General features: G+C 44.7%; 1 protein-coding gene across 1 annotated transcript in view; it reads left to right on the forward strand.

The window, feature by feature from the left end:
* The window catches only part of UST (uronyl 2-sulfotransferase), a 301,747-nt gene that overhangs the window by 198,006 nt on the left and 88,223 nt on the right, over positions 1 to 15,518 (forward strand). The window contains exons 4-5 of the mRNA XM_043888418.1: positions 211 to 290; positions 10,950 to 11,103. Coding sequence (XP_043744353.1) covers positions 211 to 290; positions 10,950 to 11,103 — 234 coding nt within the window. The remainder of the gene's footprint in view (positions 1 to 210; positions 291 to 10,949; positions 11,104 to 15,518) is intronic.

Here is a 15,518-nt window from a genome sequence, read left to right on the forward strand (position 1 = left end):
TTCAGGACTACACATTGTGAGAGCTTCTTTATTTTATTTAGTAAGGAGCCTTATGTAAAGTTCATAAATGTTGCACAAAACACAGCTGTTTAGCCCTGGTTCAAGACGTAGTAAGTAAGGAAAAAAAGAGTTGGGGAGATAACCTTTAGCTTAATACAGCTTGGTAAATTAAATCCTATATATGCTAATTGTGTACTTTTTTTTTAATAGATGGAACTGATTAAAAATATTAGTACTGCCGAACAGCCCTATTTATTCACCCGACATGTTCATTTCCTCAACTTCTCAAGGTAAGATATTTTCCAGTTTAATGGTTCTTTCATTTCTTTTGGGTACTTAGTCTCCTTCTAACAAACAATTACTTTAAAATCTACCTTCTTTTCCAAGGTAGTGTAATTGCCCTTCAAAAGACATTTTTAATCCATTTATTTTTGCAGTAGAGGGATCAAAATTTGAAATATTTGGTCAAAAGCTTCATTTCTTTCTAAAAATACTACTCAAGTCTTGTGAAGACTTGAAATTATTTTTAATGAGAAGTCACTTGACCTTATAATTCTCTAAAAAAAATGTTTTGTATTGGAACAAAACAGACAAGAGATGGATATTTAGCAGATATATTTCACTGCACATTTTTATACAACCTGCACACACACAGGACTCTGAATAATTTAAAGGTGGAATTATGTGTATTTTGTGTGTGCCGCACGTATGTTTAGTCGCTGTCAGGCGAGTGTATTCTCCTTGGTTCTGTCTCGTCACAACAAAGATTTAGAGTGACGGACATTAAAGCCCTCGGCGTGTCACAGCTCTCGGGTCTTGGGCAGACCGTGTTATAGCTCTCAGGTCTCGAACAGACTGTGTTACAGCTCTTAGACAAATCAGTGTTACAGCTCCATGTTATAGCTCTATTTTATTTAGATAATAGCAGGAAAATCCATCCTCAAGGCGTGAGGGCATGTCGACCCAAAGACGCGAAGAGGAGAGCGCCCCATCGTGCAGGAGAGAGAGAGCGTGCACTTTGGCTCCTCTTTTAAATGTTTTTCCTCCCCCTGGGCCTGCCCATATAAATTGGGCTAGCCAGGAGTGCTGTTTGTTCTACCTGAGGTCCTCACTCCGGTCCTCGGACCTTCCTCTGACCTTCCTTTGTTCTATTTTCGCGGGCTTTTCCCTTCCTTGTCTTTTAGCCACCGCCATTCTGGACTCCTGTTTCCTATTCTAGCTACCTAACAGTCGCTAAGTCCTGTCTGACTCTTTACGACCCCAGGGACTGTAGCCTGCCAGGCTCCTCTGTCCATGGGATTTTTCAGGCAAGCATACTAGGTTGCCATTTCCTCCTCCAAGGGATCTTCCTGACTTCAGGATTGAGCCCATGTCTCCTGCATCTCCTGCATTGCAGGCAAATTCTTTACCCAATGAGCCATCACGAAGCTAGGACCAGCCTCTTTCTCTACCTTTTTAACACTCCATTTCATTTCCTAAACCTTGCATGGTTGATGTTCGTGGGTATTTTAGAAATCTGTGCTTTTTTCCCTTTCACCTACAAAGACCTTTTGATAATAATGCAAACCTCAAATTTATGTGTTTAGATCCTCTGTTCAATTGCTAACTGCACATTCTGGGCATTCTCTTCCCCAGGGATCCCTTAGCACAGGTCATCTTGTCACTGTACTTTACTGTAGCTCTCAGATTCCTCCTCTAAGGCGGGCCCGTCTGAGCTCACAGTTGGGGTTGACAGAGCTCTAAGTCCCGGGGCCAATCTGCTGACTAGCCCCAGACCCTGGGCCTCCCCCATCAGCCATCTGACCAGCTCTTTGCTCACTGCTTTTCCCATGGGGATAACAGGACCTCACAGGCTCACAGGAGAATGCTGTCTGTGCTGACCTCGTGGCCCCGAGGGCCAGCAACCAGGGAGGCCTGGGTTTGCATCCTAGGAAGCCTAACAGTCTGCAGGGCTGGGAGAGGAGTGTAGCCTTCAAAGCACTTTCCTGCTGTGCAGTGGGCCTCTTGCAAATGAAGTGTAAAGAGACTGATATTCAGCGAAGCAAGTTACTAAGCAGCAAAGAGGAATTGCTGCCTTATCTTTGAAAGCAAGTCTCCCCTGAAGTTCCCTAGCCTCTCTGCTAGCCAGAGTTCTCTGGGCTGGTGAACAGGTGAGGAGGAGGACACCTGCGGATTATCCTGGATTATCCTCAGTGGCTGGAATGGGGGGTGGCGGGGTGTGTACCGCGTCTACAAGAGCTGTGTCTCCAACCACATTTCTTAAGTGGCTTGTCACTGCACTGTCCGGGATATGTGCCTATCTCCCACTTCCCCGGGGCCAAGAACATATAATTAGACATAATTAGATAAGGAGGACTGGGTAGCTATTTTGGGCCATGTGTTTTACGACTTGTAGACAGCAGAGCCTGGCCCCTCTGACCCCTCCATTCTCTCATGCACTTCCTTCCTTCCTTCTCTCTGCTTCTCACCCCTGACGTCCTCAAACCTCATTCATTATTCTTTCTTCCTCTTTTTAAAATTTTTAGTGGACTATAGTTGATTTACAGTGCTGTGTTAATTTCTGCTGGACGGCAAAGTGCATCAGTTTATACGTATACCCACTCTTTTTAGATTCTTTTCCCATGTAGGCCATGACAGAGTATTGAGTAGAATTTCCTGTGCTCTGAGTCCTTATTAGTTAGGTCCTTATTAGTTATCTATTTTATATATAGTAGTGTGAATACGTCAATCCCAGTCACACAGTTTATCCCCCCCCATACTCTGTTAACCATAGGTTTGTCAAACCTCATTCATTTACTCCTCTTGCTTCTAGGGAAAATTTTTACAACCAAAACAAACTGCAATGCAACAGATTTTCATAGTTAACTCAGGATATTATAGCACTCTAATTAATATGCAAACGCCAATACCTTAATTGGATCAGCAGAGCTGGGCACAGTATGGTTCACCATATTTTATCTTGGCCTCCACTATGAAGTATAAGCCCAAGAGCTTATTCTTGATTGATTGAGTTCTGAAAGAAAAAAGAAAAATAATAAACATCTTTCAGAGGACACCACATTCCAGGGAAAGTGTCAGCCTGGATTTCAGGATCTCTGGGTGTCAGACCTTCCCGCTGACCTTAATCTCTCTGGTGGGAAGGGGGAATCTCCATGTTCCCATCTACAGGGTAGGGACAGTTCCCACCCACCCCTGGTTTGTTGGGAAGTTCAAAACCCGTGACGGAAAGCCCTTCAAGTTCTTGGAGAGAAGGGTATCATGTGTATTCAAAGTGACATTTAAAAACATTTCTGTAGAAGCCTCAGTCTGAACCCCCAGTTTGGCTCCTATCCAGATGCAGCCTCTTGCTCAGTTGTGTCCAACTCTTTGCGACACCATAGACTGTAGCCCACCAGACTCCTCTGTCCATGGGGTTCTCTAGGCAAGAATAGAATGGGATGCCATTTCCTGCTCCAGGGGATCTTCCTGACCCAGAGATCGAACCCATATCTCTTGTGTCTTCTTGCACTGGCAGGTGGAGTCTTTATCACTGCACCACCTGGAGGCAGCCTCACCGTGTCTCTAATGTAACACTTTCAGGTCAGAGCCCTGCTCTGGCTGATTTCTCCTCCCTCTATCCCACTGTGTTCAATTAAATACATACATATTGAGGACCTGCACTAGGACAGGGGCTTCTACAGGGAACAAGAAATGCTCTTGGGACTTCCCTGACAGTCCAGTGGCTGAGACGCCACGCTCCCAATGCGGGAAGCCAGGGTTCGATCCCTGGTCAGGGAACACAATCCCAAATGCTGCAACTAAGAGTTCCCCTGGTGGTGGTTTAGTCGTAGGCCATGTCCAACTCTGCAACCCCATGGATTATAGCTAGCCAGGCTCCTCTGTCCATGGAATTCTCCAGGCAAGAATACTGGAGTGGGTTGCCATTTCCTTCTCCAGGGGATCTTCCTGACCCAGGGATTGAACTTGTGTCTCCTGCATTGGCAGGTGAATTCCTTACTGCTGAGTGACTAGGGAAGCCCCAAGAGTTCGCATGCAGCAACTAAGACCCAGCACAACCAAACAGATAAATAAATATTAAAAACATAGAAAAGAAAAGAAATGTTGTCCTTGCATTCAGGGAACTGAAAGTTTCTTCCATTAAGGAAGGAGAGGCATGCAGTATGATGAGTTTTAGGAGAAAGAGTCACTGGATGTTCCCAGGGGAAGTGGGAGGCAAGACCCTCCCTCCTGGAGCAGGAGCCACTACCAATGGGCCAGCTATAGACAAACAAAGGGAAGGGGCGTTGGCAGCCCAGGGACCAGCAAAAGCTAAAACTGGACAAAGAGAAGGATGGAAAGCAACCCCGTAAATTGGGGTCTCAAGTGTGGGCATAGCAGAAATGGAACGGCAGTGATGAGGTATAAGCAGGAAAAATCAGAGACCAGTCTGATCAGCTGGTATAAACTCATGCTGACTGTGGGCTCAATCTCACCGTCTCTTCCCACCCCACATGCACGAGGCCCATGGCCTCAGCTACAAGACCTCCATAAATATACAGGGAAGGACAAATTGAACTTGAATACATTACAGGACTGTTCAGTTCAGTTCAGTCACTCAGTCGTGTCCAACTCTTTGCGACCCCATGAACCGCAGCACGCCAGGCCTCCCTGTCCATCACCAACCCGCGGAGTCCACCCAAACCCACATCCATCGAGTTGGTGATACCATCCAACCATCTCATCCTCTGTTGTCCCCTTCTCCTCCTGCCCTCAATCTTTCCCAGCATCAGGGTCTTTTCCAATGAGTCAGCTCTTCGCATCAGGTGGCCAAAGTATTGGAGTTTCAGCTTCACATCAGTCCTTCCAATGAACACCCAGGACTGATCTCTTTTAGGATGGACTAGTTGGATCTCCTTGCAGTCCAAGGGACTCTCAAGTACAGGACTGTTACTTTCACTAAACATAGGAATTTAAAGCATCAGCCTTTCTTTTTCAAGGGAACAGTTTTATTTCAGGAAAATTTCTTGGGTATAAACAGTGAACCGTGGGCATGTAAGGAAAGTCCCCAATTACACAATTAACAGAGAAAACATCTGTGTTGGGACTCATTAAGAAAGCTTTCATATGCTTTTAAAACTGAGTTCTATATTTTGAATTATAAGGCATAGAGACAATTAAGCTGCTCTTAAGACATCTACCTTGATTGCTGCTGACAGGCATTGTTTCAAGAGAAACATTGTTTTAAGAGGTTATTAAGAGAAGAATTGATGCTGCAACCTAATATTCTTACTTGATGTTTTATTTCTAATCTTCCTTACAGTGTTGACATGCAGCAAAACACTTGTGGGGGAGCAGAATGTAAGAATGAAAGTCTAACCTTGTTCCCAACACTTTCTTTTGTACACTTATGGTCTGAACTCATGAAGTGTATGGCATTATACTGAAATGAATCTCTCCTTATTTCTTCTTTTCCAGTAAATGTGGTATTCTTATCTTGGAATTTAGATACTCCGAGTAATGTAAAATGCTATCCTGTGAGTTTCTGGCAATTCAATAAATTTCATTTATTCATCATCTAGGCATCTTGTCCTGTTTGTTCCATCTTTTCCTCCCTTTTTCAGACCTAAAATAAAGGTAAAGGTGCATGCTCTGTCATGTCCAACTCTTTGCGACACCTTGGACTGTAGCCTACCAGGCTCCTCTGTCCATGGGATTTCCCAGGCAAGAATACTGGAGTGGGTTGCCATTTCCTTCTCCAGGGGGTCTTCCCAGCTCAGGGACTGAACTCGAGTCTCTGGTGTCTCCTGCATTGGCAGGTGGATTCTGTACCGCTGAGCCTCCTGGGACCTAGATGGAACAGTTTCACCATATCCATTTTTATCAATTCAAGCGTGGAAAACAATACTATCAGACCAAACTGGTATTTTTGTAGTTGCCTCAGGGAAGACTTCCTGCCAGAGGAGATAAACACTACAATGTCAGCAGAAACCTCAAATCAGTTTGTATTCTGAAGATGTGCACCACTCTTTCAGTTTTTGAGCCATCTGAAAGTTCAGGCCAGACAAATGTTTTTCACCTGGCCTACCTAGAGAACCGAATCAAAATTACTTTGACCAAAAGATGCTATTTTGTTGTGATGTTTTAAGTACATCACTTAATATTTGTGTACTCTTAGTTTCATGAACCTGTTCTCAGTTGTCAAAGTCAACTAAAGAATTAAAATTTTTGAAAAAGTTCAACTTCCCAAGACCATCTCTTCAAGTATGTCTTAGATCATCAAGACTGTGACAGACAATTCATCTTCCCTGCTCCTGCCCCCACATTTCCTTTGTTTTCTAAGATTTTTTTTTTTTTTGGTGGGGGAAGTAATTCTTTTTCCAATCTACAGTTTCCCTTGACCCTCAACTTGGGTCTTACAGGGAAAACACTGTGAAGGCTTGTGTCAGAGTGCAGTGCTATGAAAATAGTCCAAGTGAATGGTGAGATTATCTGACCTCAAACTACCATTTCTCTTAACTTTGTTTTTTGTCTCTTCCTTTCTCACCCATGACCCCCTCACCCATCTTTGCATCCGTTTCTCTTTCCTCGTTTGTCTTTGAAGGTGGCTCCAATGCCAGCACTAACCTGAGAAAGCAAAACATTTAAAAATCAATCGATCGCTAGAGAAGCAGGCAGGTTGCGTCCAAGGACACCATGTGAGTTTTGGACATGGTTCTTCCCTTGAAGGGAGGTCCTGGTTACCAGTGTGAACAAGGTCTGTTTCCTGATGGCATCATTTAACAAAACAAATCTGATCTTGCTAATTCCATAATTCAAATGGGTTTCCACGTTTTATTTCTAAATGCTGACTTTGTTTTCACTCTCATTAGCAAAGTCATCCATTTTAATTGTGTCCTGCAACTCTTTTGTAATGGTGACAGATGCCTCCATCTTTGAAGAGGGCATCAAACAGAACCCATGTTAGCACTTACTGAATGCGGTCTTTACCCACTTAAACATAGCCTGAAAGTTCAATTTTCAAAATGAGAGTGTCCTGTGAGTTTATCCTGTGTAGACAAGGCCAGGCTCATCTTCTGAAAATGGCACTGTCTCCCTTTTCTCTTTTCCCTCCACAGTGAGTGGACTTTCTGTGGGCCCCATGAGCCCACACACCTGGCCGGCCCATTATACCTGGGATCCGTATAATCTGGACTTGCCCTGAACCCACCTCACTGCCCTCCTCGAAGGACCTCCCCCCTCGTCATCTCCTTGCTTCCTGTCTCCTCAGGTCGTCTTTCCTTTCCCAGCAGGAAGCTGACCTCAGGTGCCCCACCCTCACCCACTTGTCTCCACCCCCCGACGGCTTGCCGGAAGTTCCCGCCTCTCTTACCGCAGGGATCGCTGAGGGGCTCAGCCTCTGCTTGCATTGTATGATGGCAGGTTATGTCATGGGCGCCAAGGACCACAGTGTCCACTGAATGAAGTTGTGAGGATGGAGGGAGACCCTTCCACTTGTTCTGGCAAAGGGCCATTAACTAACCACCTCCCCCTCCTCCTCCCGCAGGCGGCCCCTCACCCTGCCCCCCAAACAATCACAACCTTTTCCATGATGGCCTTTCTCTCATTTCAAAGCGTCTCCTTCCTCACTCACCGACAGGGATCAAAGCCTGGCCCATTAGCCTCGGATACTCTTCATTTTTTGATGAAGTTAGCAGAGCAGGAATAACCTCTACTTTTTTTTTTTGGCTGTGCTGGGTCTTCAGCACATGGGCTTTCGCTAGTTGCAGAGTTTAGGTTCAGTTACCCTGTGGCATGTGGGATCTTAGTTCCCTGAGCAGGGATTGAACTCACATCCCCTGCATTGGAAGGTGATTCTTAACCATTGGACAACTAGGGAAGCCCCACGGACTAACCTCTGCTTTTAGGTCAGGGATGAAAAAGAAGATATACCTTCAGTGGAATGGAACTTGCCAGGAGTGAGGAGGAAGCAGGCAGGGCACAGAATTTCAGTTTGGGCAGATGAGAAAGCTCTGGAGATGGGAGATGGCTTCTGGGGATGGTTGCTCTACAGTGTAAATGTACTTAATGCCACTGTAATGCACCCTTACAAGTAGTGGAAAAGGTAAATTTTGCCTGTGTATTTTACCACAACTAAAATATATATATATATATATATATATATATATATATATATATATATGTATGTATACTTCCAAAAGCTGTTTGCAATCATAAAACTACTGTAGTAGGAGGACCTGCATGGGTGCTAAACCACTTCAGTCTGTCTGACTCTTTGTGACCCTACTGACCGTTGGTGGATGGCCCTGCATGGATTTGTAGGACCCTGCTTTTATGCTATTAAGCATAAATAGTCATTCTTTACAAGACCAAAGAAGCACAGTTGAGGTTTTTAAAAGCACGTTGCAGTTTGAGGGTTGAGTTGCATTCACCATCTGTGTGCTTTGTCCTTCTAATCCCTAACCCTACTTACTTTGGTTGCTGTTTGTCATGGATATGAAACCCAGTTTAATTAAAAAGAGGCAGATACATCCAGGGTGCTTGTGGTTATCCGTGGTTGGCACAGCTGACTTCTGGAACTAGTTAGTTGTTCACTCAGCTGTGTGAATGTCACCTTGTGTACGTCTGGAAGCTGACAAGAGTCGTGTTGGCCTGGCTAACCCTGCTCTTGAACAGTGTGTTTTCCAGTGTGATGTATTCAAGGGTCTGGAATGGCATTCACACGCCTGGTGCCTGAAATCACACCATCAGAGTCATAGCTTCGTCTGACTTTGGATTCTTCTCTCGGAAGATTTTCTTTAAAAATGCAAACACACACACACACAAAATTAATAAATTAATACACAAAATAAATAGGATCTGTGACTCATTATGTCTACTTTCCTTTACATACATGTGCGTGTGTGTGCATGTGCTAAGTCTCTTTAGTCATGTCCAACTTTGCAACCCCGTGGACAGTAGCCCACCAGGCTGTTCTGTCCATGGGATTCTCTAGGCAAGAATACTGGAGTGGGTTGCCATGCCCTCCTCTGGGGGATCTTCCTGACCCAGGGATTGAACCAGCATCTCTTATGTCTCCTGCATTGGTAGACGAGTTCTTTACCACCAACACCACTTGGATGCTGTAATAGTGGCTGAAATTTATGAACTGAGATGCACCCCCCCTGGCTTTCATGTCTTAATTGGTTGAGCACCTACTGCGTACCACGCTATGTCTAAGAACATTGTTCTGGCTTCTGGAGTCACAAGTCTGATGGGAGAGGCAGACCCGGACACACAGTGCTGGAAAGAACTCTTGGAGCCAGAGGAGGAAGGGACCGACACGAGGACGGGAGTTCACTGGGGAAGGAGGTGGTGGTGATTCTGGGCTGTGTTTTGAAAGGTGAAGAGTCTGCCGGCTGGAAAGGTGGGAGCAGGGTCACGTCAGTTTGTTTTCTCTGAGCTCTTTCTGACCCCTGACAGAATGTCTGGGTGTCCTCATCAGAAGGTCATGGGGTGAGAGAAGCCTGTGGGCCCTCAGGAGGTTCCCAGAGCAAGACCTCTGCTCGGAGCTCCGAGTGTTCTCCCAGGCTCTTCAGGGTCATTGCTTCCAGACAGTTCAAAGAGAAGGGGGAGGAATCTTTAAGACAAATTTAGCCAACTTGATCCTTATGCCTGGGGAAGGCCTCGCTCTTAGACCAGCTTTCAGCGCATTTGTCTAATCCCTTTGTGGAAGGAATTAAAATGCAACAGCTAGACATTGGCTTTATTTTTATCTGAAACCCCTTCACCATCATTTGAGGACAATTATATTGTTTTCTGTTGTGTTCACGTTATTGTTTACATTGTAACTTGCCTCAGCTCTGGAATCTTCTTTCCATGGTTCAGAGCACAGATTCTGGAGCCAGACTGCCTGGGTTCATATCCTGGCTCAGCCACAAGTTAAGCGCTCCTTGCCTCTGTTTCCCCAGTATAAATGGGGATACTTACAATTTCTACTCCACTGAGGTTTTATGAGGGCTTCCCAGGTGTCGCTAGTGGTAAAAAACCAGCCTACCAATGCAGGAGACTTAAGAGACGCGATCCCTGGGTCAGGTCAGGAAGATCCCCTTGGAGGAGGGCACAGCAACCCACTCCAGTATTCTTGCCTGGAGAACCGCATGGACAGAAGAGCCTGGTGGGCTACAGTCCATAAGGTCATAAAGAGCTGGACACAACTGAAGTGACTTAGCACGCACACACAAGGGGTCATGAGGCTTCAGTGAGTTGTTTACAAAATATTTACAGCAAGGTGAACAGGGAGCATTTAATACATCTTGGCTGTTATTCTCCACTTCCTGCAGAGCCCCTAACCTGAGACTGTTCTAATTAGAATGTAGAATAAGTACCATATCCTCCAGTGAGGCATTCAGAATTTACCAGGCAGTCAAAACATTCCATGAGGGTCAGTGGGTCTGTTCCAGACCCTGGTAATGGATACAAAACCCAGTTCAGTGTGGCCCCTCCCTGGAGACCTCCAGCCTTGTGAGAAAACGAGACTGTATCTATACGTTCACGGTGACGATTCCTGCATTTTGCGCAGTGCTGACTCCCAGTCTTCACAGCCTCTCAGTAGGTTCCTGAAATATCCTGCAGGATAGTAAGTGTTACCACCAGGAAACACTGCCTGCTGGTTTGATTGTTCACTGGTACCTGTGCAGTGGCTTCCCTGGTAAAGAATCCGCCTGCCAGTGCAGGAGATGCTGGTTCGATCCCTGGGTCAGGAAGATCCCCTGGAGGAGGAAATGGCAATCCACTCCAGTATTCTTGGACAGAGGAGCCTGGTGGGCTGCAGTTCATGGGGTTGCAAAGAGCTGGACACGACTTAGTGACTGAGCAGACAGGGTCCTCTGGTGATGATGTGCTTACCTAGAGGGGAACCAGTGTGTACGTGGGCTTGATTTTCCTCCAGAAAGGATGGTTTGTGACCAGCTTCATGTTTGTGTGCATCTTAGGTTTGGAGGAGACCAGCCTGTCTACATCAACATCATCAGAGATCCTGTCAACCGGTTTTTATCCAATTATTTTTTCCGTCGCTTTGGAGACTGGCGAGGAGAACAGAATCACATGATTCGCACCCCCAGCATGAGGCAGGAGGAGCGCTACCTGGTGAGTCCTGTTGCCTCAAATATGTGGTCCCCCCCGCCTCGGGGTCATCTGGTCCTTGAGCTCCATGTGATGAGGGCACTGCTTCAGGAAGCAGGTTTTTGCCAGTGAAAAATTAATTTTCCAGTTCATTCAGATCCAAACATTTTCTCAAATGACTTTCTAATCATGTTTTCCTCAGTTTTTCTTTAGTGTTGATTTCAGGTCCTGGAGAAGAAACAGTCTTTCCCAGGGAATCCTGACCAGCACTATTGTTTTGGTGCATTTGGGAATTTCTTTTAAAAGGTCACAGAGTACTTACTCACACCTGATCCCATGACAACTCCATGAGAGAGGGGTACTTTGAGATGAGGACCCTAAGATTCCAAAAGAATGTGAACACAACCATGACTGACTATTTCCAGGTCCTCTTACTCCAAGTCCAAGGTTCTTTCCACCACAGTGCAAGAGAATCAGGCATCTCAGTGAAATTTGTTGGCTTTTCTGGACCTTATTTTGGGACCCTTGATGTCACAGGGATGTTGATTTTGATCGCAAGAGTTGCTTCCACAGCTTGGAGTTGGTAACAGATGAAAGTAGTGCATCTTATCGTCAGCTCCAGAATAAAAGATGTGTTTCCCACTACTTTGTACCTAGATTGACAAATGCTTGCTGAGGGCTTAGAGCCTATTGTTAAAGAGGCTGAAACCCTGGCCTCTGTGTCTGCAGGAGCCTGTTGGGTTCACCCGGACCATCCTGGGCTCTCAGGCCCAGAAAAGAGAGAAAAATGTGTGGATGGCTCAGTGCAAATCTGCCTCCACTGCTGGGCTGCAACACAGAGGCCATGCCCACCACTGGTGTGTACACAGAAGCATCCTCGAGCTAAAGAAGAGTAGTGTTAGTTACAGTTCCAGCACAAGTTCTCTTTCCTCATTTGATTTTAAAAAGCATAAGGACAGTATGTGTTTGGAGGATGGAGCATTTTTCAACAATATCACTTTCAAGTCTTAAAATCCGCAGTTAGAATTGAGAAAACTGAGATGCACAGAAGTATCTTATCGAATGCTACACAGCTAGTTAGAGATGGGCGGAGACTAGAAACAAGGGCTTTTTACTGGCCATTCAGCATTTTTTCAACTACCTAATGCTTCAGGAAAGTATTCTGATGATATATTTTTAAAGTGGCTTTTACTTTTTTTCTCTTTCCATTATGATGGCAAAAACTCTTCTTATCTTTTCCTTTATATGTTATGAATATGGCTCTATATTTTTTATTATGACAAGCACATATTTTTTATAATGATGAGTACATATTCAGAATATAGAACCACTTAACTAGAGGAATAATGTCTTTATTGTTTGTATTGGACCCGATTAGCCTGTTATGTTTTTTGAAAACATAGAGCATATTCCATGTAATCCAAATATCTTGCAAAGTTTCTGGTTCAAGCCAATACTAGTGAGAACCAAGTTACAGCAGAGGATGCCAAAAAACCAAAGATTTGAAAACAAGTTTTATGAATCCTACTCTTCAAATATTAACGTAGGTAATAAGTAAATTCATAGTCTACCAGAAGGTGAAAAGTGATCAGGGAAAGTGAAGGGGCAGTCCCAGGGATCCGTCATGTGGGCAGTGGGTGGTGGCAGGCAGGGAACCGGCTGCAATGTTAATAAGCAGATCAGGGGAGGCATTGGATCTGACATATCAGCGATGATTAGGATGAGAGATAGAGTTGACCCTGCAGTTGGCTGGGAGAACGCCACCCCAAGTAGAGAGGGGAACTGGAGCGAAGGCCTGGAGTGGGCACTTGTGTGTGTCATTCAGAAACCAGCAGGGAAAAGGGGGGCGGCTAGTATAGAGTGAGGGGTGGGGGCAGGGAGGTGGCAGGAGGTGAATTTGGAGAGGTAAGTCTTAGAGACCACGCACCATATAAGGCCCTGTGAATCGCTGTTATAACTTTGAATTGAGAAGTAAAATGAATAGCTCCAAATCATGCCCACCTTTTTTTTTTTTTGAAGTATAGTTGATTTACAATGTTGTGTTAATTTCTGCTGTATAGCAAAGTGATTCATTACACACACATATATATACATTCTTTTTTTGATATTCTTTTCCCCTGTGGTTTATCATTGGATACTGAATATAGTTCTCTGTACTATACAGTAGGACCTTGTTGTTTATCCTCTCTATATATAATAGCTTACATCCGCTAACCTCCCATTCCATTCCTCCCCCACCTCCTTCCCTTTTGGCAACTACAAATTTGTTCTCTATGTCTGTGAGTCTGTTTCTCTTTCACAGATAGGTTCATTTGTGTCAAATTTTAAATAACACATAAGTGGTTATCATATGGTATTTGTCTTTCTCTTTCTGACTTACTTCACTTAGTTTGATAATCTCTAGTTCTGGCCATGTTGCAGCAAATGGCATTATTTCATTCTTCTCATGGCTGAGTAGTATTCTATTGTATACATATATCACATCTTCTTTATCTATTTCTCTGTCGATGGACATTCAGGTTGTATCCATGTTTTGGCTATTGTGAATAGTGCTGCTATGAACATAGGCGTGCATGTATCTTTTTGGATTAGAGTTTTGTCTGGATATATGCTCAGGAGTGGGATTGCTGAATCATATGATAATGCTATTTTTAGTTTTCTGAGGAACCCCATGGTGTTTTCCATTGTAGATGCACCAACTTACCAACCAACATTCCCACAAACTCTAGAACGGTTCCCTTTTCTCCACACCCTCTCCAGCATCTGTTATTTGAAGACTTTTTAATGATGGCCATTCTGACTGATGACAATGACTACCTCATTATAGTTTTGATTTGCAATTCTCTAATAATTAGCAATTCCCTGGTGGCTCAGTCAGTAAAGAATCCACCTGCAATGCAGGAGACCTGGGTCTGATCCCTGGGTTGGGAAGATCTCTTGGAGAAGGAAATGACAACCCACTCCAGTGTTCTTTCCTGGGAAATCCCATGGACAGAGGAGCCTTGTGGGCTATAGTCCATGGGATCACAAAGAATTGGACTCAACTTAGCAACTAAACCACCACCCCCAATAATTATTAATATTGTGCATCTTTTCATGTGCCTATTGGCCTTTTGTATTTCTTCTGTGGAGAAATGTCTGTGTAGGTCTTCTGCTCATTTTTCTATTTGGTTGTTTGTTTTTCTGTTGTTGAGTTGTATGAAATGTTTGTATATTTTGGAGATTAAGCCCTGTCACAAACTATACACATCTTAATCAGTGATTCTTTCTCCTGAATCTCCTCTAGAAAGCTGAACCTGCCTCCCAGCAGGGGTTGCATCATCTCACAAGCCCACAAACACCCTCAGCAATTCTCTCCCTTTTTTCTGGGAGTCAGGACTCCTCCCTTCTAGTTGAACTCTAGACTTATATCTGTCTGAAGCCTCAGTTCTTGTTCTGAAGTCTCACAAGCATCCTCACACTCAAAGTTTCCAGGGGATTTGATTGAAAATAGGGTCTGTGGGAGAGAGACCTTACAGTTGTGCAGTGCACAACCTACACAACTGTACATGGATGTTCTAATATTCTTCAGTGCTCCCACCAACTGCTGGTTATGTCATTTCTCTGGGTGATATAATATCTTCACATTTGTCCTCTGCTCCCAACAGCCAGTAAGATCTTTGAGAATAAGATAAGATCAGAGTTCCATCTCTGTCCCTGGTATTCAGAAGAGTGGCTGAATTAGTTGTTGTTCAGTGGCTAAGTTGAGTCTGACTCTTTGTGACCCCATGGACTGCAGCACACCAGGCTTCCCCGACCTTCACTATCTCCCGGAGTTTGCTCGAACTTATGTCCATTGAGTCAATGATGCCATCCAACCGTGTCATTCCCTGTTGCCCCCTTCTCCCCCTGCCTTCAATGTTTCCCAGCATCAGAATGTTTTCCAATGAGTCAGCTCTTTACATCAGGTGGCCAAAGTATTGGAGCGTCAGCTTTTTTTTTAAGCCCATAAAATGTTGAAAGCTGGTAATGGAGATAAGTCTTGCATTTTTGAAGAGCCTTTATGATATGAGAGATTCTGGGGAAATTCCCTGCCTGGAATTCTACCTTCAGAGATTTGCAGGGACCCCCATTCCACACGTAAATCACCGTGTCCTGAGAAGGGCCCATGTCAGATGAGCTCGGCTCATTCCTTGGCTGGGCCCCAGCAGGAGAGCCCTGGGCTCCCCCAGAACAGCAGAGGGAGAATCGGGGAGCAGAGAGCGGGGAGGGCCCAGGACATGTGACTCCTTCATGATCCAGCTCCAGTCTGACCCCATTAGGAGGCCGTTCTCTTGTTCAAAGGATGGTTTGTTTATTTGGAAGAAGCCAGTGTATTGCCTTTTTTTTTTTTTAATAGCTGAAACTTTTTATTCCCTCTTCTCTATCCCATTAGACCCTTGGAATAAAACTGCCCCCTT

This window comes from Cervus elaphus, chromosome 26 (genome assembly GCF_910594005.1).
Source record: "Cervus elaphus chromosome 26, mCerEla1.1, whole genome shotgun sequence".
NCBI lineage: Eukaryota > Metazoa > Chordata > Mammalia > Artiodactyla > Cervidae > Cervus > Cervus elaphus.